Here is a 24,966-nt window from a genome sequence, read left to right on the forward strand (position 1 = left end):
AAGCACAATTTTCATAAAAATATTTTCTTAAAATCAGTTTATCATGCACTTAGCCTTCATTCCTTTTAAGCAGAAATTATAAGTGTGTAGCGGAACCTGGGATGGACGAAATTGAAGCTCTCAATTTAAAAATATACCAGTAGAACATGTATTTGTTTACATTGCTTTTTAATGTACTGCAAAAATATTAATTAATACCTGCATCAGTGTTTTTTTAATTCTTTTTTTCTTTTGTGTTGTTACATTTTGGTGAATAATAATCATGCAACCGGGTGTGAAAAAATTGTAATCCTGTGAAAAGGTTGGGAAAAAAGATATTTGTTACGTTTTATTCTTGAAGGAGCATTATGAAAGATTTGCACTTATTCATGAGATGGGCCTTATATTTCAAAAGATGTGAACTAATATTACAGTGCAGAAAAAGAAAGCTAAGTTTTGCTTCTAAATCTAAAATAATGTTGAAAACCCCACCAGTTCTTTTTTGTGCGTATTGTTGTGTTGAATGTTAATAATGAGAATGGCTTGTGCAAGAGATGAAAATGTAAACATTTTAGGGCTTGGCAAAGACTCTTGCAACGCTTTCACACAAAAAAGTTTGGTTAACTTGGACTCATGTTTCCTGCCAAAAACCGACATCTGTATGGAGCCCACATATTAGTGCCAAGTTTTTTTTCTTTGTGTTGCCAATAGTCTGCTTATGTGCTACTAATTACTTTTGAAGAATTATCCCCCACTCCTTCCAACAAGACTTTATCACGCTATGGACTTGCTTCTCCTCAATCCATTATGTCCTTGCAATTTAATTCATGTCGCCTACGTGACACTGTTATTCCGTACGCTGACTAATACTAACGTATTAAGGCCTAAAAGTGGCAGAAGCATGGGACGAGAAAGCCAAAAGAAACCACTGGGGCAAATTCTAAGAGGGTGGTGTGAGTCAGTTCACTCAAATAAAGCCAGGAGAAAAGCCTGTTTGCTCACGGTAATCCCCCACTTGCTCGACAAGGCTTCACAAGGTTCATCTGCTGAACTAAATTGGTGCGCGTACCCTTATTTGTATTGAAGCTCATTGTGACTGGAGGGTGGGGGGGTGCCTTGACACAACTGGCAGCCATTCAAGCGCTCATGCCTATTTGCTTATCCTCATTCATGGCAGAATTGGCTTTTTCCGGAACCATTTTTCAAGCTACGCGTTACACCGTGTTTTCATTGCACTTGCCACAACTAATGCAGCCGAGAAGAGTAAATGTTGCAGACAGTATATGCTATCGAGGAGGCAGTAACCATGGGTGCCTGCAGTTTTTGCATTGGTGAGAAAGCGCTATTTTTTGCATGTTTGTGGCTTGTGTTACCACGTCTCAACATTTCTAGATAGAAAATGGAGTCCATCGGCTCTCTTTGCATCTGATTAGTCAAGAAATTCAGTATTTTTAGGCTCCTACTGGGGTATTCTGTTATTCTTCTTCTGTGCGTGCTGGTAACTTTTGCTTAATGCAAGTCTAATTGCTTTTCTATGGACAGGTGTCACTAAGATCGTTATTGTAAATACACTGAAAATGACACTTCAAAAGGTGTTTCAAAAAGGTCAGAAACGAATGAACAAAATGTTCTGATAGTGAACATCGACAATATTGCAATCCTGCATCTAAGATGAATTCTAGGATGTCAAGGAGTGTTTGCATATGAACACAAAGCCTACCATTGTATACTGTACAAGTGTATTGTCATGCCAGTTATACTAGTACTTTTCAATCTGAATATTCTTTGTGGTATTTGCTGTTGAATGTGTGAGAACCACAACTTTCATTGCTAATGCAAACCATAGCACGAGGAAAAATCACAATATAACACCCCTGATGTGATTTTTTTCCAAAAAGAGCCATATTGGAAAGACAGACATTCCCATATTTTTTAACAATATTGTTTGCAAAAACTGAATTTTGTGATGAAAATTTCTTGTGGTTGTTATTTAATTTCAGAGAGATCTGCAAGTGTCCCAATTATTATACGTGCAGTCAAGCAAATGGAGACAACATCTCATAAACTCCTCAAACATTTTGCAAGCATATCAATGTGAAAGCATCACTTGTTACAATAAAGAGATGTTCAAGTATACTTCTAATTCCAGACCTAGAAATAAGGGTAATTCTACTGCAGTCGCAGTCTTGCAGGGATCTTTGGGCATGCTGCTCCGCAAAGTGCACAACGCAGCCACTCGTTAAAAATTCAGGAGCAATTATCCCAGCTGAGTCTGAGTCAGCGAGCACTGCTAAGAGGAGCCTCCAACTTATCCTACCTTGTTGCCACACAACCTGAGTATTCGCCATGTGCCCAAAGGTAGGAAATTAGATATGCTGAACATTTCCGTTCACAAAGGAAGTCAACAAATAGCCATTCAAGTGGAGCAGTTCCTACATTTATTTGGAATATGACTTATCCTGGCGGCTGAGTGGTTAGCGCATCGGCTTCACAGCTCTGGGGTCCTGGATTCAAATCCAGGTTGGTCCACCTGTGTGGAGTTTTCATGTTCTCCCCGGGCCTGCGTGGGTTTTCGCCGGGTACTCCAATTTCCTTCCACATTCCAAAAACATGCATGGTAGGCTGATTGGACACTCTAAATTGCCCATAGGAATGGGTGTGAGTCTCTCGTTATAAAGAGATGAACCCATTATTCTTTCTGAATTCCCACGGAACAAGGAAAGGAATTTTTTATTTCTAACTCATTTTGGTATGATTTCCATTTCTAAAATGTACAGATCCATAAAACTAGAATATATTTTTTGGGAGAAACTGTAATCAGAAATTTGAATTAAACTAATTCCAGGGAAAAGGTTGCAAGTTATAATTAATCCCACCTGAATTTGCACAAAGAGACCTTTAGGTGAATATATAATAAGATCTATTTAAATGTGATTCATGATAAATTGTGGCGTAAGATAACCAATGATCAGTTTTGATTTAAATGTTCAGACAAAATTATTATTAGTATGGTTGCACTTCGAAGAGCTGCATTATGTATTAGCAGGTGTATAGTACAGAATTTTGGCCAAGCAGTGTATAATGACATAATTTCACATTTTTGTAATAGAAAATTTAAATTTATAAGTGTCTTTGATGTGTTAGTTACAGTTAAAAATACATCTCAAATACCAATCTACAGAAAAAGTAAAAGTAGCATTAATTTACTGTATTTAATACATCAATAATGGATGTGCTGGTATTGAGAAATGGAACGAGGAATTATCTATTTTGGACTCGGAATCTAAAAATGCATCTTGTATTACTGCAAGCTAAAAGAAAACCAAATAGAAATAAAACTTGGGGAGTAGATAACAATAAGTGTGTAGAGTATGTGTGCAGAGGATACATAATAATGTGACTCTTGCCTCTAGATACAGATTGTCAACTTACATTATGAAGTTCAAGTGGACCTATACCGGTGCGTTTCCATATATGCTACTGGGTAGAAATTTGATGTCTTAACCTACAGGTTATCCATTTGAACTTGGCATCCCAAATGCAGTGTGTGAAATGAAGCCTTCTCTTACAATATTTTCAAATGTTCGGATAAGAACACTTCCCTGGAGGAAGAGTCCTATATGTTTGTGCATTTTAGACGTTTATCTATGGTACTTTTTCCACGGCAACCTGCAATGAGTGTGCTTGTACTTTGCGCTCAGTGTGCCAAGTGCTCAAGGACAACCAAAGTGGAAAGTGTGGCCTGCTTTTAAGAGCTTCATTTTAATCACTTTCCAGGTAAAAATTCTCTCTCTCACTGACTCACTCATTTACGCACACACGCATACACAAGCATAGTCAACTTTTATAAAGAAAATGCCTTTAGATGCAGACACAGAAAAGTGTGTGCTTGTAAAATGTCAATAAAGACCTAGTCTTGAGCTAATACAATTTGAGATGCCCTTTCATTCTTATAGTTTATGAAAAATAAAGAGAGCAATCTATTTCTCTACCCATTCCATCTGTGTTCTTTTATAAAATTGAATTTCACTCTTAACCAAGCCCTATAAGTCCATTTGTGATCAGCTATGACCCACAAAATAACAGCCTACTTTTTGTAGACTACACATACATTATCTTAATGCCCACAGAAATCAAACCTGCTTGCTACGTTACACATATATTCATAGAAATCTTCATTCATACATTATCTGAGGTGCTTATCCTCACAAGGGTGCAAGGGTGGCAAGGATGCTGGAGCCTATCCCAGCCAACAATGGGCAGGGTACACCCTGAATTGTTTTCCAGCCAATTGCAGGGCACATGAAAACTATCAAGCATACAATTTGGAGCGTTCAATCATCCTACCAGGCATGTTTTTTGGGGATGTGGGAGGAAGCAGGATTACCCGGGAAAAAACCCTCACAGACACGGACTACATGAAAACTCTGCACAGGAAGGCCGGAACCCACCAGTGTTTGAACCTTTGAGCTCAGAATTGAGAGGCAGACATGCAAACCACTCGGTCACTGTGATGTACGACTAAAAATAACACAAAATTCATATAGAATGAAAACACCATTATGGATTCACATAAAACTGCAGTAGTAAATCCTGTATTAGAGAATATCACACCCTGGATTAGAGAATATCACACGTTTATACACTCTAGTTCAGGGGTGGGCAAACAGGTCCTCGATGGCCGCTGTGGGTGCCAATGAGATGAGATTTCTACAGAAAACCAGAAGCACCTCAAAGCCATTGACTGAATTACACTTGTAGGACACCAGATTGGTGAAAAGGTGTCCTGTTTATGGGTTGGAGTGAAAACCAGCACCCACTGTGGCCCTTTTGTGGAATAGTTTGCCAGCGCTGCTCTAGTTAAATTATAGAATCTTGTCAATGAGTAAAATTAGCAAGACACACACAAATCTGTAACTATTGAAATTGTACATTAAAAATAATTTACAGTAATCCCTCGAATATCACAGATAATGTAGACCTGTCATGACCGCGATAATCGAAAAACCGCAAAGCAGGATAACCTCTATTATTACGACCATCTCACCTGTTTTCAACAAATTCTAAAACTCACCACATCCATCTTAGTGTTATGAATTGTAAAAAGTACGTGACAGAGTATATATCATTTGTCTTCTTTCTACATGGGAATGTGACAGTGAAAGGATCCACTTTGATTGTCGTCCATATATTTGCACCAAGAGATGCCCTCTTTCAAATATGCTTGCATATGATATTAAAAAATACCCTATAAAATGTATCTACAAATCTAGATCTGTACTAGGCCAAAACAGAGTCCCTACTGTATTTTGCAACATTTTTACAAAGGCACAAGTGGGATGAAAATGAAAAGTCATTGGTCATGCTAAAAAATAAAAACTTGGCTAGCTAGCTTTGCTAACTGGAGTACAAAAATCATGACTTGTGGGAATGGAGTCTACTGTACTTTAAAGAGAAAATAGAAAATAAAACAACATTTGTGGTTGTATTTCTTTGAGCTGAGGTCTAGACATGGTCCTCACAGATAGAAAATATCAATTCTGAATTGTTCACTCTCGGGTGTTCGTTAAGAGGCTTTGCCGAATGAATGGCTGTCTTCCCTTAAGTAGTGCTGCAGAATTAAAATGTGCTCTCTTAAGCACAAAGGATCATTCTCCAAACTTCAGCTGAAATCCTTTATAACCTACTGTCTCCATTATTTTAACAACTTTCCTAATAGGTTATGCAAACATTTTTTTCTCATTTATTCGTAATAAGGTGAATAATGAATGAATTATAACATAATCACAGTCACAAAGCCTCTTCAAAAGCTCTATTTCCCTAAAGTTTGTTTAAATCCATAAATAACAGTAGTTGCTATATCACCCTCAATTTGAGCTATATCATCTTGGAGACTGTATGACTGGGCCATGCCCTTAGGTTACGATGCAGCAGCCAGAGTGTGTGCTAAAGCATTATAGCGTAGCAAACTACTGTTTGCCGGGGCATTGGGTGCTGACATTAGACCAATAATGTAAGAGCAGTCATAAAATAGAACAGCACAGGGACATTTCAGTGGAAAGTTGAACTACAATAGTATTGTTTAAATTCACATGCTGTACACCATATGTCCCTAACCCCTGGGCCACAGAACGAGAATTGTAAAAAAAATTGAATACTTTCATAATTTTTTTCAGAATCTGACATTTTTTTTATTGAAAAAAATAGCCAGATTCTGTTACACCCATCTATGCCACCCTTTACGCAGGTAAAAGTGCTTGAAAAGTGGCTCTCATAACCACGTTTTCATCGAAACTAGTACAGCATTTTCAATTTCACTCTCCTACTTGAAATGAAACAAAAGTCGTGATAATAAAAATTAATAAACGGTATTGGGCTGGGACTTGTTTCTTTTGTCGTCATGTTGCGTTCCCGGCCTATGTCTTCAACCGCCATGCCCCCTGGTGAACAATGAAACGCTGAGTTTTGTAATTGTTCTCAGGGATTCGCCAGGATGATACGCTTAGCAGCAATCTTTTGGTTGAGATGCTAATAATCCATCTTTAACATGCGTAGCAAACTGTAAATGTCTCTAAATCTAACACTCCAGGCCATATAAGGCTGAAGTGGACAAGCTGGTGGTCACAACAAAAGCAACTCTCATCAAAACAAGAATCATTTGATAACCATAACCTTATACAAAAGCCACATGGTCAAACGCACAGACACTATTTCAGGAATCAATAATTCCGCTAAAGAGGAGCACATGCTACGCCCCACTGCACTAATCAATGCAAAGACAAATGTTATTGTTTTATCTCATTCCCTGACTTTCACATTCTAATGTGGGTTAACAAGCACTCTGTGGCCAGCACCAGAGAGTCCTGATAAATGAGAATATGACGCACAGTATGCCTAAGTAACCACAGAATGTCAAGACCATTAAGACACTAGTTTTCACATAGCTTCACCATATAGTACTCATCCACTAGAAGCAAATGCTTGTTGGTGTTGTATAATTTTGTGTAAACCAATTATGGTGCATAAAAAAAGACAGAACTGAAAAATGCTTCACTTTGGAAAGATGTATGCCAGCCATTCCCATTTTCTATCCACTGCGAATATTTATGCCCCCCACCCACATCTTGGGAGCAATGAGGCTATACCTTAGGAATGCAGCACTGAAGGCAAGCAGATTCTAAACGGAGTCTGACACGAGCACCCGACAAAAAATGGACTCTAAATTTACAAAACCTACGCATGAAATACAAGCCTCAGTTATGCATGACTCTATAACGATCAAACCTTCAGTCTACCCCTCAAGGTCTTTTGTCTAGTAAGCACCAAAGGCTTAACTACAATTTCTATTTACTTATTTTCCCCCCTGAAGTTGCTGCAGGGGAATCTTAAGTCACAATCAGGCTTTCCCCAAGAAGAATGTATACTATAAAGGTATGTAAAATTAGCACAGTACATTCCAAGCAACGTGACTGCATTTTCAGTGATTATAAAAGTTGAGACAATGGTTTAGTTTTTTTTTTTTTAAGTTGTTAAGATTTTTGGCTCTAGTACACCTGCAACATGCCATTTGTTTTGAACTACAATGAATTAAAGTGAGGAACTAATTTTAGGACAAAATTCCAGATGCCAAGTCATTAAAATCAATTACTTGAGGGAAAAACAATTTCATTATCTAAAATTATACAATGCAGAAAATGTTCAAACATTCTAGTTCTGATTCAGTCACTGATTTTGTCTTTAACCTCCCATTCTGTAATGGAGCTACCATTAAAGACAATCAAATATGCTATGCAATCCAACAGAGACTGCAATTTTTCAGTTATTGCCGATTGCTCTGTCAAACCAACCAAGTAACTATACCAAATAACCATGGAATTTATTTTTTGGGTTCTTTTTTTAATGTCTGTAAGTGGTGATATAAAAATATGAAACCTATGCTTTCCTCGACTCAAAGATCGGTCTTGTTTGCATGGCACGCGACCCCAGCGGCTCAGTCAAGGATAAATCAATCGCTGACGGTGGCAAGATCGGATATCCGCTGACCTTGGAAGTGAACTGCAGCACAGGCAGAGGAGGCAGGGGTGGGAGCCCGATTGCAACAGTGTAAGAGGACAGCGAGGACGATGGAGGAAGAAGAGATTGGCGAAACAAGAGGAGAGGGAGGGATGAAGATTGAGGGGGGCATACCCTGACTGAGATGCCAATAAGATGAGCAGCTCTGAGATAGGCGAAGCGAAGACGGAGGCAGAGGCAGATGATGGAAGGAGCAGGGGATGGAGAAGGAAGCCAGATGGCAGCAGCACAAATGTATTAAACTATAAATCAGAAGGGAGTCCTAGTAAACTGCCAGGTGGGGTTTCAGCCAGGTCCACCCTGCTATAAGCTTACCATCCACCAATAGCATTCATTTTACACAAACTTATTTCAGATTTTCTGTTATTCACTACCCATTTCACATTTTTAATCTGCATTTTATTAATATGTAAGAGCTAAACAACAGATTTATAGATTGTTAAGAAATGAGAATTAAGGCGTAGGAGAAAATCTGATTGGTTAAAATTTGATTAGCAGATCTGTGTACATGCGCAGCACCTAACACACAACCTGGTGCAAATATTGTAAAGAAAATTATCGTACAATTAGGATATAGCCATGTACCATTTCATACAGGACACTAGGGGTGCAATGATCCAGATCGATGTATACATACATTGATTGTTTAGGAAAAATCAAATGGAAATTGATTAAAATATAAAACATCTATCATTATTGCCACCTTGTATATAGACTGTTTTAGTGTTTAAAAAAAAATTGCAAATTGTCAGAATCAAGAAAATTGCTTGTCATTTTTACCAATTAAGATGAACTAAGATGAGTTTTTTCTCCCATCATTACTGAACGGGAGTGCTCGCTTGTTATAAAGGTGTTTTAATAAAGCCTCAACCTTACACTCTTCATCTGGTGATTGATCGAACAACTGGCTTCGGTATAGAGTTCCTGCCAAAATTGTGACCATGATTAAAATTCAATTAATTGTTCAATTCTCGAGTCATGGCGCAACATGTCTGCGCAGCACAAATGGGAGCAACTTAATCCGGATTCCCATGGTGCCAAAAATCAATTGCTATACAGTAATGAAAGGATAAAGTGGGCTTCCATTAAAACCAGACTTCAAACCGAATAAATGCTTTGTATATAAAAGCAATAAACACTAACAAACAATAACAGTGGGGTCTATTGTTACAAATAATGTATTTAAAGATGTCGGAACCATTATTCCAACCTAGTAAGCAATTTTAGTGAATAATTCTCCTTGCTTTATATCCTATCTATCCATCCTCTCATACATGTGTGGGGTCAGCTCAGTGCTGATGCAGGGAAGCCCTGATTTCTCTCTCCCAAGGCCACTTCTTCCAGTGCTTCAAGGGGGCACCCTAGAGTGTTCCCGGGGAAGCCGAGAGACAAAGTATGAGTCCATTAGGACTCTACATGCAATCTTCTTTACGAGCACATGAACAGACGTGCAAGCTTGTCATCCTCATCACGTTAAGAAAACACCAAAATAGCACAAAATGTCTGAGACCACTTCACTCATAGATTGAACCACTCAGCAACTTCACCTCAAACACACAAAACTAAAGCGTTCAGTTGGTCTGTTATTGATAAGAACAATGTGTGATTCTACTTCAGAGTGATAAGCAGTGTCACAGCTGTGGTAATACATCTCCACAGATCACTAAATCTTAGCTCCTTCAGGCAGTATTTGTCTGTTGAATAGGAGTTCATTAAACAATTTCCTTAAACTCAAAATACAGTAATGTCAAATTCCTTAAATTGTGAGAGACAGTATTATCTAAAGATAGAACACTCCCAGGCAAAAGAAGAACAAGTGAACAAGAAAAATAATCTTGCCAGCTATATTTATTTCACACGTTCCAGTTTTGGACACATTTAGGTCATTCAACAAAGAATATGGATGTTCAAAGCACCAGTTTTTTTTCTATTATGCACTCATTGATCTATTCTAGAATGCAACTACCAAGGAAAAAAAGGACTTTGTCATTAAATAGCAAAAGACAGCAAAACACAACTGCACACATGCAGAGCAAGCTAATGTCAAAGCACAACTGTAACAACAGTCCACCAAAAATTAGGCACCCTCTTTAAACCCCTACATCGACCAAAACTTGTTTGCCTTACAGTTCGGTAGGCAATATTTATAGATATTGCATTTTACTATTAATAAAGAAATGTTTCAAAAAAAATCCATTGTTCACATGTTTTGTTAACACCATGTGCAAAAGCTTCCTGTTTTACTCGAATCTGCTGTCATCTTGGAGGCTCACTGGTGTATGGATGAGCGATGCGTGAAGGTTGTGTAGTAAAAAATGTGAAGGCTGGCCAAACAGATCAGAGCGATCAGCCTTGATCCCTGGCATGCACGCACACACACTAATATAGATATCCAAAGTCCAACAAGGCACCTGTCCCATGAAACCATCACAACCAAGGCCAGCTATCAATCAAGTGCCATCTCCACTCAAGGATGATAGGATGAAGTGGGGGGGCACCGGAGGAGGGGAATGGGTAAGGGTTGAGAGGGTGGGCAGGAGTCAGACAGGGAGTCAGAGAAACATGCTTGAGGAATACGAGAGGAGTGGCGTACCTTGGTCTGGAGATAATTGGGGTAGTAGTAGGTGTACTGAGGGTACATTGGTTGCTGCTCCAATCGCTTGCCCATGTAGCTGGAATCCTTAGCACTGAGGCAGGGAATGGTGACACAGGGGGAGGGAGCTGCACACTCGCAAGCACTGATAGTAGAGGAGTGAATAGATTGTAGGGATCCGTTCTTTCTTGTCCACACTGATGTCACTCGTGGATTCACGAGAGGGAAGGCAGTGTCTGTGTGCTGTCGAACAGCTAGGAAAAGGAGTGTCTCAATGTAGTCCAGATCCTCCGTAATAAGGCAGAATGTCCCTCAGTCTCTCGTTGGTGGATTTATGATTATATTCCCTCAAGTTTCAATCTGAGAGAAGCGCTCTGGTCTGCCGCGGGTTTCAGATAAGGTGTGATAAGGGAGAGGATGGAGAGGAGAAGTTGCAAAGAGAACCAAACGGTCCTGGGAATGTTGGGAGAGGAACAGGAGGAAAGAGAGGAGGAGGAAAGGAATGGCCAAGGAACACAGGGAGAGGAGGTCTGGCTTCTCTTCTCTAGTCCAGCTATTTCACTTTTGCCTTGGCTTTAATGGTCCTCCCTCTCACGCACACACTGGTTCTATCGCTCTCTCGTACACACGCTCTCTCTCCTCTCTATAGTCTGATCCAACAGAGACAGGGGAAAGATCCTCAGCACCGGTTGCCGACAGATGCACTTTGTGTTCAGAACAGACCACTCCAAGATGCTCACTTAGCGCTATCAAGAAAAGCACAAAGGAAGTTTCCTAAGGATGCAGTGATGAGTAATAAAAATCCACTAATTGGTTGGTCCACTCCAATGGGTAAAAGTACTAACTGTGCCCCTTGCGGCTAGTAGAGAAAGAGTCCTCCGTCTGCGTTCCTCCCGCTTCCTGCTCTCGCAATGTATGTTCCGTATTTCCTCCTTTCTGCTCTCTCACTTGTCTAAGCAGGCTGCCTAGTTCTCCTCGCCTCTGTCACAGAGTTGCTCTCTCATTCCCTCGCATGCGCTCTCTCGACTATCCACCCCCCTCTCTCTCTCTTTCTTGCCTTCTCCTCTACACTGACAGGGCGGTAAAGGGGGCTCGTCCGGAGCTTACAAACACAGTGCCGCCCCTCTTTTTTTTTCAGCCCAGCTGGAAGGAGGGTCTTAAGGCAGCCAAGCAGACGCAGACCGTTGGGCTGCAGTGTTTCCTCAAGCTGGTAGTATGCATGGGAGAGAAGGAGAGGGCTGGAGATTGAAAGGCAGATGGCAACAGAGCAAGCAGTCGATTCCCCCTACTGGATGCAAGTGAACCTACCGCCTAGAACAACAAATGTCCTTAGGGTTTTTCTTTTCTACTCTCTTCCAATTACGTAAACTGCCTATGCTAGTGCTTGACTAAGGTAGTTGAATCATTTCACAATTACAGAGTAGCAGCTTTCAGCATTTTAAAAGTATCAAATTAATAGTCAAATTCCAAAGATTATTTTTAGAAGTGCTGGGTGATGCGGCTTGAAGCGTATTGCACTACAATGTAGTCTAGTATAGGCATATTGCAGATGTTTTAATATATCGTACAGCAGTAATATTAAAAAAGTTCAATGTAATAGTAATTAAAACTTTTACTGTTTTCTTGAATGAGGTGCTTAAATTTCAAAGTTTGTTTGCAAAAAGTATTTTCCCTTGAGCTATATATATACACTGTGAGAAAAATTTGTTCGACAATCGTCCATATGTTAAGTGTTTGTGCACTTAGAAGAGTTGAGCCGAGCATTGTTGAAAACGATTTAAATTCATTATGACTCCTTTCGATTTCAGTTGTGATTAGATTTTGTATTGATTAAGCAAAACATAAATTTCCCTTTTTTTTTTAAATTAATTTTTCAAGATTTTCGAACCCATGTTAACAATCTGTGATGTCATATCATATTTGAGCAACAAAACAAAAGGGTTACCTTACCTTTGATTAGAGGATTTGATCAATTGATATTGATTTATATGCATCTACTTAATGATATATAAATATGACAATGGGTTATTGGTTTAAATATGTTTTTAACGAAGTTAAGAACCAGAATAACCAGGGGTGTGCTACTCAATCATAAGTGCCCCTTATGCATTCAATACTATAATCATAGAAGCACTTAAGTCAGACAACCAGGTCATTTCAAACATATAAAAAATTAAATTCACTTCATTTGCCCTGTTGGTTGACAGGTTTCCTGACGGGTGAAACAACCGCCCCCAAAGAGTCCTTAAATAATATTTCATAAATCCTTAATTCTCCTTCCATACAGTAAAGCCACCAGGATTTTCTTCACATCAGATCAGTATGTAAAAACCTTTCTTTCCTGAAAATGATGATATCTACACATTAAAACAAGGATTGAAAAGCTGGAAGTTTGTAACTAGTTTTGTTTGGTCTGCAGTTTGTAAATACTATAGTTCTAACATTGAGGTGTTCATAAATCTGAGTTCAAGTGTATATGAATCTCAGTGACAAAACAATAACAAAGCAAAGGCCTCTCACTGAAGACCTACAGAAGAAAATGTAATTTGTGTCTGCCAGGCAAATATTAGGAATGTCTGGATCAACTGGACACAAACTCATCATCTGGATCATAGCAAAACAAGGGAGTATAACAAGGACAATATCCAATTGAGAGAGAAAAATTATAGAAGGATGCATTTTGTTACCCTCAATACATCGGAAACTGCCTGATTTAGAACAAAATGCTGCCTTTAACATTTTTTCAGGTAAAGAGCTTTGTTTCGATTTTTTTTGTTTATATCTCTAACTACAGAGTGGATAGCATGTTCACCTCACAGTTCTGAGATCAGATTCAATCCCTGATTATGGTTTAGGTCTAGGTGGACAAATTTATTTTTTTTAAATTGGACACGAAAACACTGGGGAGCAGGATGGACAAACATGGCAGGTTATGATTTCCTAGCGTAGTCACACTGTAGATGTGTCAGCCATAGTAAATTGGGGTTAATGAAACAAAAAGGCACTATGGACTTGAACCTGCACTTGTGTCCCATGGTCCCGTGTGCCCACAAATTACAGCCCACCCTCTTCACGGAGTGAAGGTGAATACATGGGGACTAAAACAAACGCAGAGAATCTGATTCCCCTATCATTTTTATTGTGGATGTGATTACATAATAAGATGTTGACAAATTCATCACCCAAAATCATGTTCGGAGGATAGACAGGCCAACAACTCTTAATTCCTGGTATTATTTTTTCTTCCTTTCCAAGCAGAGGAATATTACTATGATGCAAAGTGTCTTGGTTGCCTTGACTGACTTGACAGCTGCCTGTCCACTTTACCGACAAGTGTTCGCTAAAACAGTGCCTTTGGCAAAAGCACGCCATTGGTCTGTGTCATACTTGTAGTGTGGCCACTTGAGCAGTACAAATATCACGACAAATTTATGATAGCATGCCTTGTGATTTGAGACAGTAAACATCAGGAACAAAAACAAGTGCATATTTAGATCAGGATACGGAACAAAATAACAGCTAATAGCCAATGGATGGGAAGAAAGAAACAGGAATTTAGACGTAACAGCCAAAACTGGCAAAGAGGACATCGGTATAAAGCTTTTTGTGATTCTAAGTCGGAGGATGTTGTGTAGTTGGAATTCCCTTTTTTTGGTATGCAGCTTCAATAGCTGATTAGGTTAATTAAAGGATAATTGATTAATTTCTGTTTTTGTTATGATGGAACTTTCCCTAAAGCATTTTTAATTCTCATTTAAATTTGGTAATAAAGAATGGAAATTCAAGGGAGTCTCATTATACAGACACTGAGTAGTTCAAGCATGAATATTAATGAGTTGAAATATTAACAATTAAGAGCAGGGAATTGGGACTTGACTCTTGAAATGGAAGAACTTGACCTGTGGCTCAAAAATTAAAACCTAGAAACAATCCAGAGGGCTTTATGTGTCGAAAATTCCATCCTTAACTATTCAGGAAGCAAAGGTTATCACTTAGATATAAGCACATTTGGCTAAATAACTTCAAAGTATTTTAAAATTTTAATCTTTTGACAGATGTATTATTTACTTTGAACAGAAAACGTGCAAATCAACTTGTTTTTTTCCCTCTGTGCTTAAGGAAGTATTTTTACAGGATCTCATCTCATTTTCTGAACTGCTTTATCCTCGTTAGGGTCATGGGGGTGCTGGAGCCAATCCAGCCCTTCACACTTGCTAGATATTTATTACTCATGTTTGCATTATTGGACAGATAATGCCCAGATTCCTTTTATGAACCTTCAACATAAGGTATTGTGTTGATGTCTAAAATCTGAATTGTTTCATTTGGCTGGCTGAAAAATTGTCTCAGGTGTTTACCAGAAATTTTAAGGGAAGGCAAGAGCAGCAACAATAAATGGGTAGTGAGATTAAACCAGAATATACAACAGGTACACTGAAGTATTGGGAAAAAGTCGGAGATACATGGGTATTTTTTCCCTCAAAGCCTATGGTAAGAACTAAATGCGTGACTCTTACCTTCAAACATTGTATGATCAAACTTTAATATCTTGCATTTTTCCATGATTGGATGTTTGAACAAAAATGTGGCCTTAGGATTTATAAATGTGATGACAATAAATCTTTTCCTGCTAAACAAATTAGATGCGGAAATGAGAACAGCACACGGACATTCTCATCTGTATTAAGAAGATTAGACCAAACTTGGGTTTTGAATTAAATTAAATATAGTCTTGATACTGGTGACAGCACATTAGTGAATGTTAATGGTTATTCGTGTGAGAACTAAAATGATTAGCAGGCATTTATTTCATGTGTGCCATGAAGGTTATATAAATCTAATATTAGCCAATAAACACATTTTTAAGAAAATAAAATCAAGTACAATAAAATAACTTGATTGCTGTTATGACATTAGGAAATATACCCCTTTTCCAATGTTTTGGGAGTGAGCCACAGTAATTAAATTAAAAATGAGTGAAACTTATGAAAATCAAAGAGATTGTCTTCAATTCAGGTGAATAAAAGTTGAAAAGTACTGGCAATGGGCGGCCTGGTGGCTTGAGTGGTTAGCGCGTCAGCCTCACAGCTCTGGGGTCCTGGGTTCAAATCCAGGTCAGTCCACCTGTGTGGAGTTTGCATGTTCCCCTATTCTGTGTGGGTTTTCTCCGGGTACTCAGGTTTCCTCCCACATTGCAAAAACATGCATGGTAGGCTGATTGAACACTAAATTATTAAATAATGGGGAATATATATTGTATTTACAATATAGTTTTTTGTTTAATGTGGTTAACTTCATTTTACATTTATATGAAAGAGAAACAATGGGGTCCTTGAGTTGGTTGCCACAACATATTACATGTATGTATATACAGGTTTTGTCTCCATCACTCTCTAAAACACAGTTAATACAGATGAAATACCATATAACCTTTTTTGCGTTTTATCAGTAAACTGAAAGGAAATCTTAGATCATTAATGTAATAGACATCCAGACAATTTTTTTGTGTGTATATGTGCCTCAGTATGCCCTTTGTTTGATATGTAAAATTTTTTTTACTTCATTCCAAATTGTTTGAATTAATATAATGTAATTGCTAATTCCTTGGTTTCAGAATTTAATTACATAATCAAATTAGTAATTACAACATGAGAATGAGGAATGAAACAGCCGTCTGAAGACAAATGGGGACTTTGAGCTATAAACTGTAGATACTCATTTTACATTTTAATGAAACTGCTCAAATTACACCCATTCATCCTGTCTCCACTGCTTATCCTTTTTAGAGCTTCAGGGCTACAATGGATATAGACTAGAGATAATGACAATGAGTGAATTGTCGTCATCATAAAACATTATTCAACTATACTGATGAAACTGCATTTCAAGTAATATTCTTTACATTCATGTATAGATACGAGTTGCAGAATGTATAACTAAAAACAAAGTGGTTCTCAATTTTATTTATACACCGAAAAGACGTAGTCAATGGACAACTTGTTTGTGGTTAAAAGAAATATAAGATAAAGGTTGCTGAGCTGCATCCACTTAGCGCTTCACAATTACTATATTATTCTCAATTGTATAAAATTAGTATTCACACAGTATTAGAGATTGTAAATAAAGAATCACAACTCCTGTTAAAAATATGCTCAAAATTCAAAAGCAAATAACAAAATAAGAGTAATTAGGGCAGCCTGGAGGACATGTGGTTAGCGTGTCAGCCTCACAGTTCTGAGATCAAGTGTTCAATTCACGTTGGGTTCCGACCTTCCTGTGTAGAGTTTGCTTGTTCTCCCAGGGCTTGGGTGGGTGTTCTCCAGGTATTCCAGTTTCCTCCCACATCCTCAAAAGATGAATGGTATGCTGGTTGCGCACTTTACATAATTGGCCTAAGGTATGAGTGCAAGCGTGGATGGTTGATCGTTTCCTTGTGCCCTGCAATTGGCTGGTCACCAATTCAAGGTGCATCCCATCTTATACCCTTGTTGGCTGGGATAGGCTCCAGCTCCCCCCGCAACCCTTGTGAGGATGAGCAGTATGGAAAATCAATTAAGTAACTGACTAGTTCATTGTGTAACTGAGTAATGTTCCCATAACATAAGACATTTTGTCATGTTGCCATCGATAATAGCTTCCCCGTTTTTGATGTTTAAAAACACTGAAGTGGGTGGGAATAACACTGGAGACTGGCTTCAAAATAAAGCAGTTCCCATTTTGTTTTTTTATTAGAAAACATTTGATTTCACCATTAGAAAAATCATATTTAAAGCTGGTGGAAACTTTGTACTAGAACTGTTTGGGGCACAAGTGTGGTAGTCGTTTTTGCAATAGGAGACGTTACGAAGGTTTTTTTTTACAGTTTTTACTTTTACACTCGATACGATAACCACCCAACGAAATGCATGACAACACAAATGAGTTCCTTTACAAACGTTTTATCACTGTTCCTAGTCAGAGCATAAAACCCTGACAATCACATTGATTCTCACCAAGTGTCTAATTTGTCGTGTACAAACATTTGAGATACAGAGAAGGGGCTGAAGCTATTTTTTCCCTTCTTTGTTGTTCTTTAGCTTTTTAGTTGCCTATACTGTTTATCTAGCACTTCACAATTGGGTTTAAAAAAACAAATAAAGACTGATTGCGGACCACCAGCCCTGCACGAAGACATTTGATAAACACCAGGCAGATTTCCAATGAGTCATTACAGCCTATCACAACATAGAGGAGAACCATGCAGGGCCTAATGGGGTAGGAAATATGAAACCAGACATGCATGGCTACAAATGACTCACAGGGCCCATCACTAGCCAATGAAGGGTAAGCAACAGACCTGGAAAGAGTAAATTGCTAACACTCTGACTCCATTACAAATGGGAAGGTTGAGCTGTCTCAGCCAAATGACGATTCATTCATTTTTTGAACTGCTTTATCCTCACTAGGGTTGCGAGGGGCATGGGGGGGTGCTGGAGCCTATCCCAGCTGACTTCGGCCCAGAGGCAGGGGACACCCTGAATCGGGGGCGAGCCGATCGCAGGGCACCAGGAGAGGGACGCTCACACTCATACCTAGGGGCAATTTAGAGTGTCCAATCAGCCTACCATGCAGGTTTTTGGAATGTGGGAGGAAACTGGAGTCCCCGGAGAAAACCCACGCAGGCCTGGGGAGAACAAGCAAACTTGGAAGTTGGACCGACCTGGATTCGAACCCAGGACCCCAGACTCACCCGTCGGGCCACCCGTATTCATTCATTATACGAGTAGTTTATCCTCACAATAGTTGCAGGGGTGCTGGAGTCTATCCAAACTAACAAGGGGCAGTCGGTTAGGTATACCCCGAATTGGAAGTCAGCTAAAACACAGGGCACAAGTAAACTAACAACCACCCACGCACACATGGAGGGAGAACATACAAACTCCACACAGGAAGGCCAGAAACCACCAAGAATTTAATCTATTCTTCAATATTTTGATCAACATTTTTGGTCAGCATTTTTACAAACGGCACCTAAAAGTTTTCACACTTGACAATAGTTGTTGATGTTATAAAAGATAGTTTGGAAACTCGTCCTCACCCTCCCATGCATGTGTTCTAAATAGAATTCCTAGGCTTTCCTCAATGTCTTTTTTCTTAGTGGTTTGTGGAATTATTCCCCTTCCCTTTCAACATGGTAAAACTACTGTATTTTTGAGTAAGCAGAACAAAGTTTTAGATTAAAAACAATAGTCACGGTCTTCATGGAGTTAACATGACAGAAGTATCAGCAAGGCATCATCAAAGCCTCCTATAGCCTATGATTCACATTTTGTTTAATTCATCGTGCTCTTGTCCTAGATAGTTCTTAAGTTCCTGTCAGTTTGTGCTACTTTAGCTGCTTTCATTAATAACCTGGTGAACATCAAAATATTTGGGTATGCTTTTGATCTCAAATAATTCTTAGTTTAAGCAGGGTGGGACTGTTTGTATTCAGTTCAGTGAACTAGCTGCCAAAACATGGGGAAGGCAACAAATATCAAAGAACCATGTTGAAATAAGAGGCTCTTGGAAAACAATTTGATAGATTTTTTTTTAAAGAACGAACTGCCTTTTTGCACAGAATTAAAGATGGTCTGTTCCGCTATTCATGTTAAAGATGGCAACAAATATGTTTAAAAGACTGTTTTTACTAATCCCACAAAACACACACACACACATGCCTCTAAGACTAAGTCCATTTACAATTGAGTATCTTTAAATACACATTGACATTAAGCTCTTTGTTTTCCATCTAACAATGACAAAGATCATGATGTCCACTAAATAATTTGTATAAGTTATGTTTTTCTTCATTTACATTTGTTTTAGAATCTTGGATGTCATTTTACCAGGTTGCAAAATAATTTTCATTGGAAGTGCCCAGAATATAATTTTTCAAAATACTCCATCTTGGGGACTCTTCTCCAGATGTACAGTTTCGGATTAATTGTAACTGACTGGAACTAATTTGAATACACTTTGCACTGATTGGCAGTCAGCGCAATGGGTGTCAGTGGGAAGTTCATGGGCATTGGCAATGTATAATCTGACTAAGACATTGGACAACAATTGTCCTTTAATGACACCAAACTTTGCTGTTTCACAAATACATATTTACAAATAGAAAATCTTTACCTACCTCACACCCCGCTTCAGTGGGGTTCCGTGCACGCTTACGCACAGAAGCGTATTTGAGTCAGGAGGCAAACCTTTGCTAAGACTTCCTAGTTCCAAGATGCATGGATAATCTTTTCATATTTCTAATTAAGAAAACATTTCACTTGACAAAAACTTACTCACAAGATTTGTCATGCCTGAAGGTCATCGGTATCTTTAAGGCATTCAGAGGACGAGAATCAAAATTGATCAGGTTCTAGGAGAAGAAAACAGACTATTACCCGCAAGCAATGCCAAGTAAAGCATCTCTCAGCCGAAGAGACGCAGTACGGGTGTGCAGGTTGTGGGGGAAGAACGTGACTTGAACTCCTTCTGTGACAAAAGTACCGTAACTAAAGCACATCCGATACACATTGATAGATTTAATTTACTAGAGGTGGGAAATGATTTTATTCTAGTGGGTCAAATCAGAAGTACAGGAAAGTTTTGAAATCTACTCCAGCTACCAATTTTATTTCTACGTTGAAATAAGAAAATTACATGGTTGACAGAAGCTGTTAAGCATATGTATTATTTTAGATCATAGTGTCGTTTTTTTTTTTTAATCAGACATTCATGCAAAACAATTCTAAAACTTCAGTCAAATTAGCACTGAACTTCTTTGAGTTTTCACAATGTCTTTGTATGCCAGTAATAAGGTAACAACTGCCAAACAATGCAGAAAAAAGTCTAAGGAAACAGTTTTCAGTGATTTTTTTTTTGCTTAGTGAGCGAATCTAGCCCGTTGATCTCAAGTGCATCAAATTGAGGTTGAAATAATGCCTTATTTATATACTGTATACTTAGTAGTTTATTTTAGAACCAGAAAGTGGCAACCTCCAGATGGTTTTTCTTCAACAGTCACCATATCAATGTAGAAGAGCATTGTGATCAATTTCAAAACCTACCATTTGCAGAACGCTCTGGCTTGCAAACTCCGTAATCAGAGAAGCATGAAATGTTTAAAAAAAAGTCCCTAAATGAAACTGTCTAATTTTACTCCCATAAAAATGTATGATCATCAATTCATAGTGTGTGCAGCTTTCAATCCGGTTTATTTTAAGTTGATACCAACATCTGATAATTTCAACGATACAATGTCAAAGCAATTAATTAGTGCGAAGATTGGTTATGTTGTCAAAAACCTGTTATAAAAAGAAACCCCCTGCCCCCACTATAAACAAATTCAGATTTTGTTTGCCCCACTATCCCTCTTTGGGCATTTTGCATACCAATTTTACTCTAAGCTTCCGTAAAGCTTTCATACCAGTTATTGTCAGCCCTTGTGCTGGGTATGAAGCAGGAAAGAGTGTTGTTCTCAGACGAAGAATATTTCAGTGTGCTAAATGGAGCAGAACTCAATTCTAGCTCCACTCTTAACCTTCCTTTGCCTCTTGCAATGCATGAAAAGCACAAGAGCCAGAAGACAAATAGCAGAGGAAGTCCAGTGAAAAGGCACACTTGACACAAAAATGAGTAAGAAAAAGTGATTGTAGAGAATGCACTTCAGTTTTAATTGGCACTCTTAATAGTTGAACGGCAAGGGCCATCTAACCTGACGAATTGCCAATTCTAACCGTTCAAGTCGCTGTTGAATTATAAAATCATGCATGTTATTTTTTTTCCTTTCTTGTCCAAGTGATGGTATATTGTATGGTGGTTGTATATTGGTATATAAATGCTACAAAATCCTGGCACTTAGGAGTAATGAGACAAGCTGACATTTTAATGAGTGACAGTTAATGGACAACCATCAAGACTGACCTCGATAGCTTCAGTCAAGTGTCTGTATTCGACAACATGACATGCATCTCTTTATTCCTACAAATTTGATGATGAAACACTGATTGTACTAAATGCCAGATGTCATTCTGGTCATGAAAGTCCAGCAAATAAGTTATCAGTATCACCAAGTGGTGGAGTAAATGCATTACTAATAAGAAAGGATTCAGTCCTAGCTCATTGGCTTCCATTGACGTTTATGCTTACGTGTCATTGTCAGCCATTTGAACTAGGAGAGGCTGGTAGTTTCCCAGACAAAATGGAGGTGTAGCAGCTAATAAGTTAATGGATTCAGTTGATAGGAAAGGAATGAACTCAACTCTGCTATGGCTTCGTAAACTAACACCGTGTGCGGTCGATTGGTCGCCGGTCTTTTGGTCGCCGGTCTTTTGGTCGCCGGTCTTTTGGTCGCCGGTCTTTTGGTCGCCGGTCTTTTGGTCGCCCCGACCACGACAACGGGCGACCAAAAAAACGGCGACAAAACAAGGTAGAACAACACGGTCTACGAATTAATAAAAGCAAACAATGGCCATGAGCAGTTTCACTGAGCCGATGTGTGAGTGTATAAGAGTTTGCATGTACATGCGTTGTCCCTTTAAGAAGCTACGTCCGTCAGGGTCTTAGCAAGTTCTAAAACAAAAAACAATAAAAGTCCCGGAAATTTGGAGCTTTTCTTTAGCCTAATCATTAATAGGGCATTAAGTATGATTAAAATAGTAATTCACAGTTTGTATTTAGGGAATTTGAGCAACGATTTAAATGGTAATTATCACTTACCTTCCGGGCGACCAAAAGACCGGCGACCAATAGATCGGCGACCAATCAACCGTGTACCAACTAACACCATGTTCACGGAAATTGAGTATGAAGTTTTCATTGTAATATTGAACAACCAGTTTTGGGGATTGACATACGAGGACATATTTAAACAACCAGTAGTTTTCACTATCTAATTTTCTATAATTTGGGTTTTAGTCAGACAAATGTTTAAGTAAAGAAAAAGAATGCTTATCTTGTTGACATGTTCTTTGAGAATGTACTGTATAATACTGTTTTGGGTTTAAAACCAAGTCGCTATTTGGGCTCGGTATAAGTAATGTCTTTTTCCCCCCATAGTTTACTCTGATCAGCCGCCATTTATACCCACTGATTGCGCTAGCGGGGCAGTATAATCAGCCATAATCTCTTACAGATGTTATGGGTGTTTTTCAAGCCAATAACTCAACCCTTGGCACCGATATACTGTATGAGACTATTCTGCATCATCAGTGTATGAGCATATGTATTTGAGCCTGTGTGCTTAATTGTATGTGTAACTCAAGACCAAGGTGTGACCAGAATGAAATATTTAAATCCATTTCATGTGTGATTTATGTTGCCCGTCCAGGCCTGTCATTGAATGATCACTTGAAAAGTGCAAACCAATTTGCTGATGAAAGATTTCACCCATTTCTTCCATAATTAAACCCGAGAAATAGAACGCAACAAGATGACATGTAAACAAAGCCAAACGCTGTGATTGTAAAGGAAGAGTACCATTTAAATTTGTGTATAATCTAATTGAACATGACTGCAAATCCATCACTAAAATATCCCATTGTGTCTAGCATTACAAATATGACCTTTACAGCCCCTAAAATGACTGGTGGCAAACCACAACCAGGAATTTGCATGAATTTTCTACACTCGTGAAATAGGAAATGAAACTTCTGATCGGGTGTCTTCCTGTAGTCTGGCATCAAGCAACCCTCTACCTGAAGCCCAATGCTTAAACTATCTTTCACAAGGAACATGGCAACCACCCTTTCTTGTCTTGTACAAATATTGCTGTTGCTGTTGTGTTGGCAATGTCAAGACAATTGCCAAGTTCAATGGCTCTGACCATCTTGTCATCAATCTATGGGTGGAGTCTCCTTCTGAGTGGTCCGATGCAGTGTGGTGACGTCCGATCGTCATTCCAGCTTCATGACCTTATCTACGGCACAAATCCCTCATAATTCTGGTTTAAAAAAAATCTTCCTCGTCGGTCTCTTAATCCACACAAAAAAACATTTATTCACAGCATATAGATCGCCACAGCACGCATGCATCTCCAAAGGGAAGGGCGTTTCCCTCTCAACCCATTTACATGGTTCCTGCCATGTGAATGATGTACAAACGAACGCCACATTGTAGTAGATTCATTTATGTCCCAAAGGCGTGCTACACCTTTAGCATATCACGGAATGTGAATATTTAGGAGGTATTTTCAACGGCGACTCCAAATCCAAAGGTAATGTGTGCGATTGGAAATATAATTTGAAGAAACCAGCAAATGGCAAGTCGTCATCCTTCTCGGTTATTCTTCTTCTATGGTGAAATATTGCTTCTTCTTCAGTGATGAATGCTACCCAATACAGAGCCGAAGAAGAACCGGGAACGCCGAGTTCCACCATGTTTTATCCCCCGTCTTCTGCTTGTGAGTTTGAGTGTGGATTTTGACATCATGACCTTTTCTTTTAATACTTAATAAAACGTGATGTACTGAAGCCACGAAGTGGTGAAGGATCACAGTAAATGTAACCTACACAAACCAACAAACTCACGGCACTCAGTCACCATGCTTTAGGATATATACTGCTCAATCAAATTAAGGACGCCTTGGCATCGTTTTAATGGTCTGTCACAGTCTAACAGGTTTAGAGCACTTACAATGGTCTCAGGCACTAAACCTACCAGCTCATACATGTTTAGATTGTGCAACCCAGTGTGACATAGAATGTCAGCCCCATCTGTGCAGAAAACTAAATGCATTGACACTGAGACTAGGATAGATTGGGTAAGTACATCCCAAATTATAATACTCTCTGTTATATAACTTAATTCTATTTAACATTTGGCTCTGATCTTAATCTTAAGTGAGTGGGGAAAAGTCTTATTAGTTTAATTTTTAGCACCAATTTCTGGGGGAATAAAAGTGCTTAAAATACAGCAAATAACCGATGTTCAATCTAATTTTTCATGTATCAGGGCATAGACAACCAACCAACTTGAGCACACTGACAATCAGCGTGAGCAACATAATCAGTATCCCACCTGCCATCACTCGGTGCATAATTACTACCCATAAACGATCTAGCTTTAACATTTAATTACTAATATCCATGCATAAAACATCTTAATAAATGACACTAGAATTTGCACAAATCTGACTTACCTTATTTTTCACCTCTGATCTTGAGGTAGTCTGGTTTAATTAAATGTCCCTATTTTCTATCGGAAAACTCGCTCACAACTTTATCTACACTGCATGTTTTGCAGATCAGACCGTTATCACTCGAAAAACAAAAGATGTCCAGTTTCGACGCTTGTTCTTCTATTTGCAT

General features: G+C 38.7%; 1 protein-coding gene across 3 annotated transcripts in view; it reads right to left on the bottom strand.

Annotated features, from left to right (window-relative positions):
• rbms3 (RNA binding motif, single stranded interacting protein) overlaps nucleotides 1-20,038 on the bottom strand; it is a 248,683-nt gene extending 228,645 nt beyond the window's left edge. For 2 of the 3 annotated variants that reach the window (XM_077590894.1, XM_077590893.1), the window contains exon 1: nucleotides 10,646-11,703. In XM_077590894.1, coding sequence (XP_077447020.1) covers nucleotides 10,646-10,720 — 75 coding nt within the window. In that variant the 5' untranslated portion in view covers nucleotides 10,721-11,703. Of the gene's footprint in view, nucleotides 1-10,645; nucleotides 11,704-19,963 lie in introns of those variants that run through there. The other variant, XM_077590895.1, reaches the window with a different exon arrangement.
• Between the last annotated feature and the right edge of the window lie 4,928 nt (nucleotides 20,039-24,966).

This window comes from Stigmatopora argus, chromosome 21 (genome assembly GCF_051989625.1).
Source record: "Stigmatopora argus isolate UIUO_Sarg chromosome 21, RoL_Sarg_1.0, whole genome shotgun sequence".
Classification (NCBI taxonomy): domain Eukaryota; kingdom Metazoa; phylum Chordata; class Actinopteri; order Syngnathiformes; family Syngnathidae; genus Stigmatopora; species Stigmatopora argus.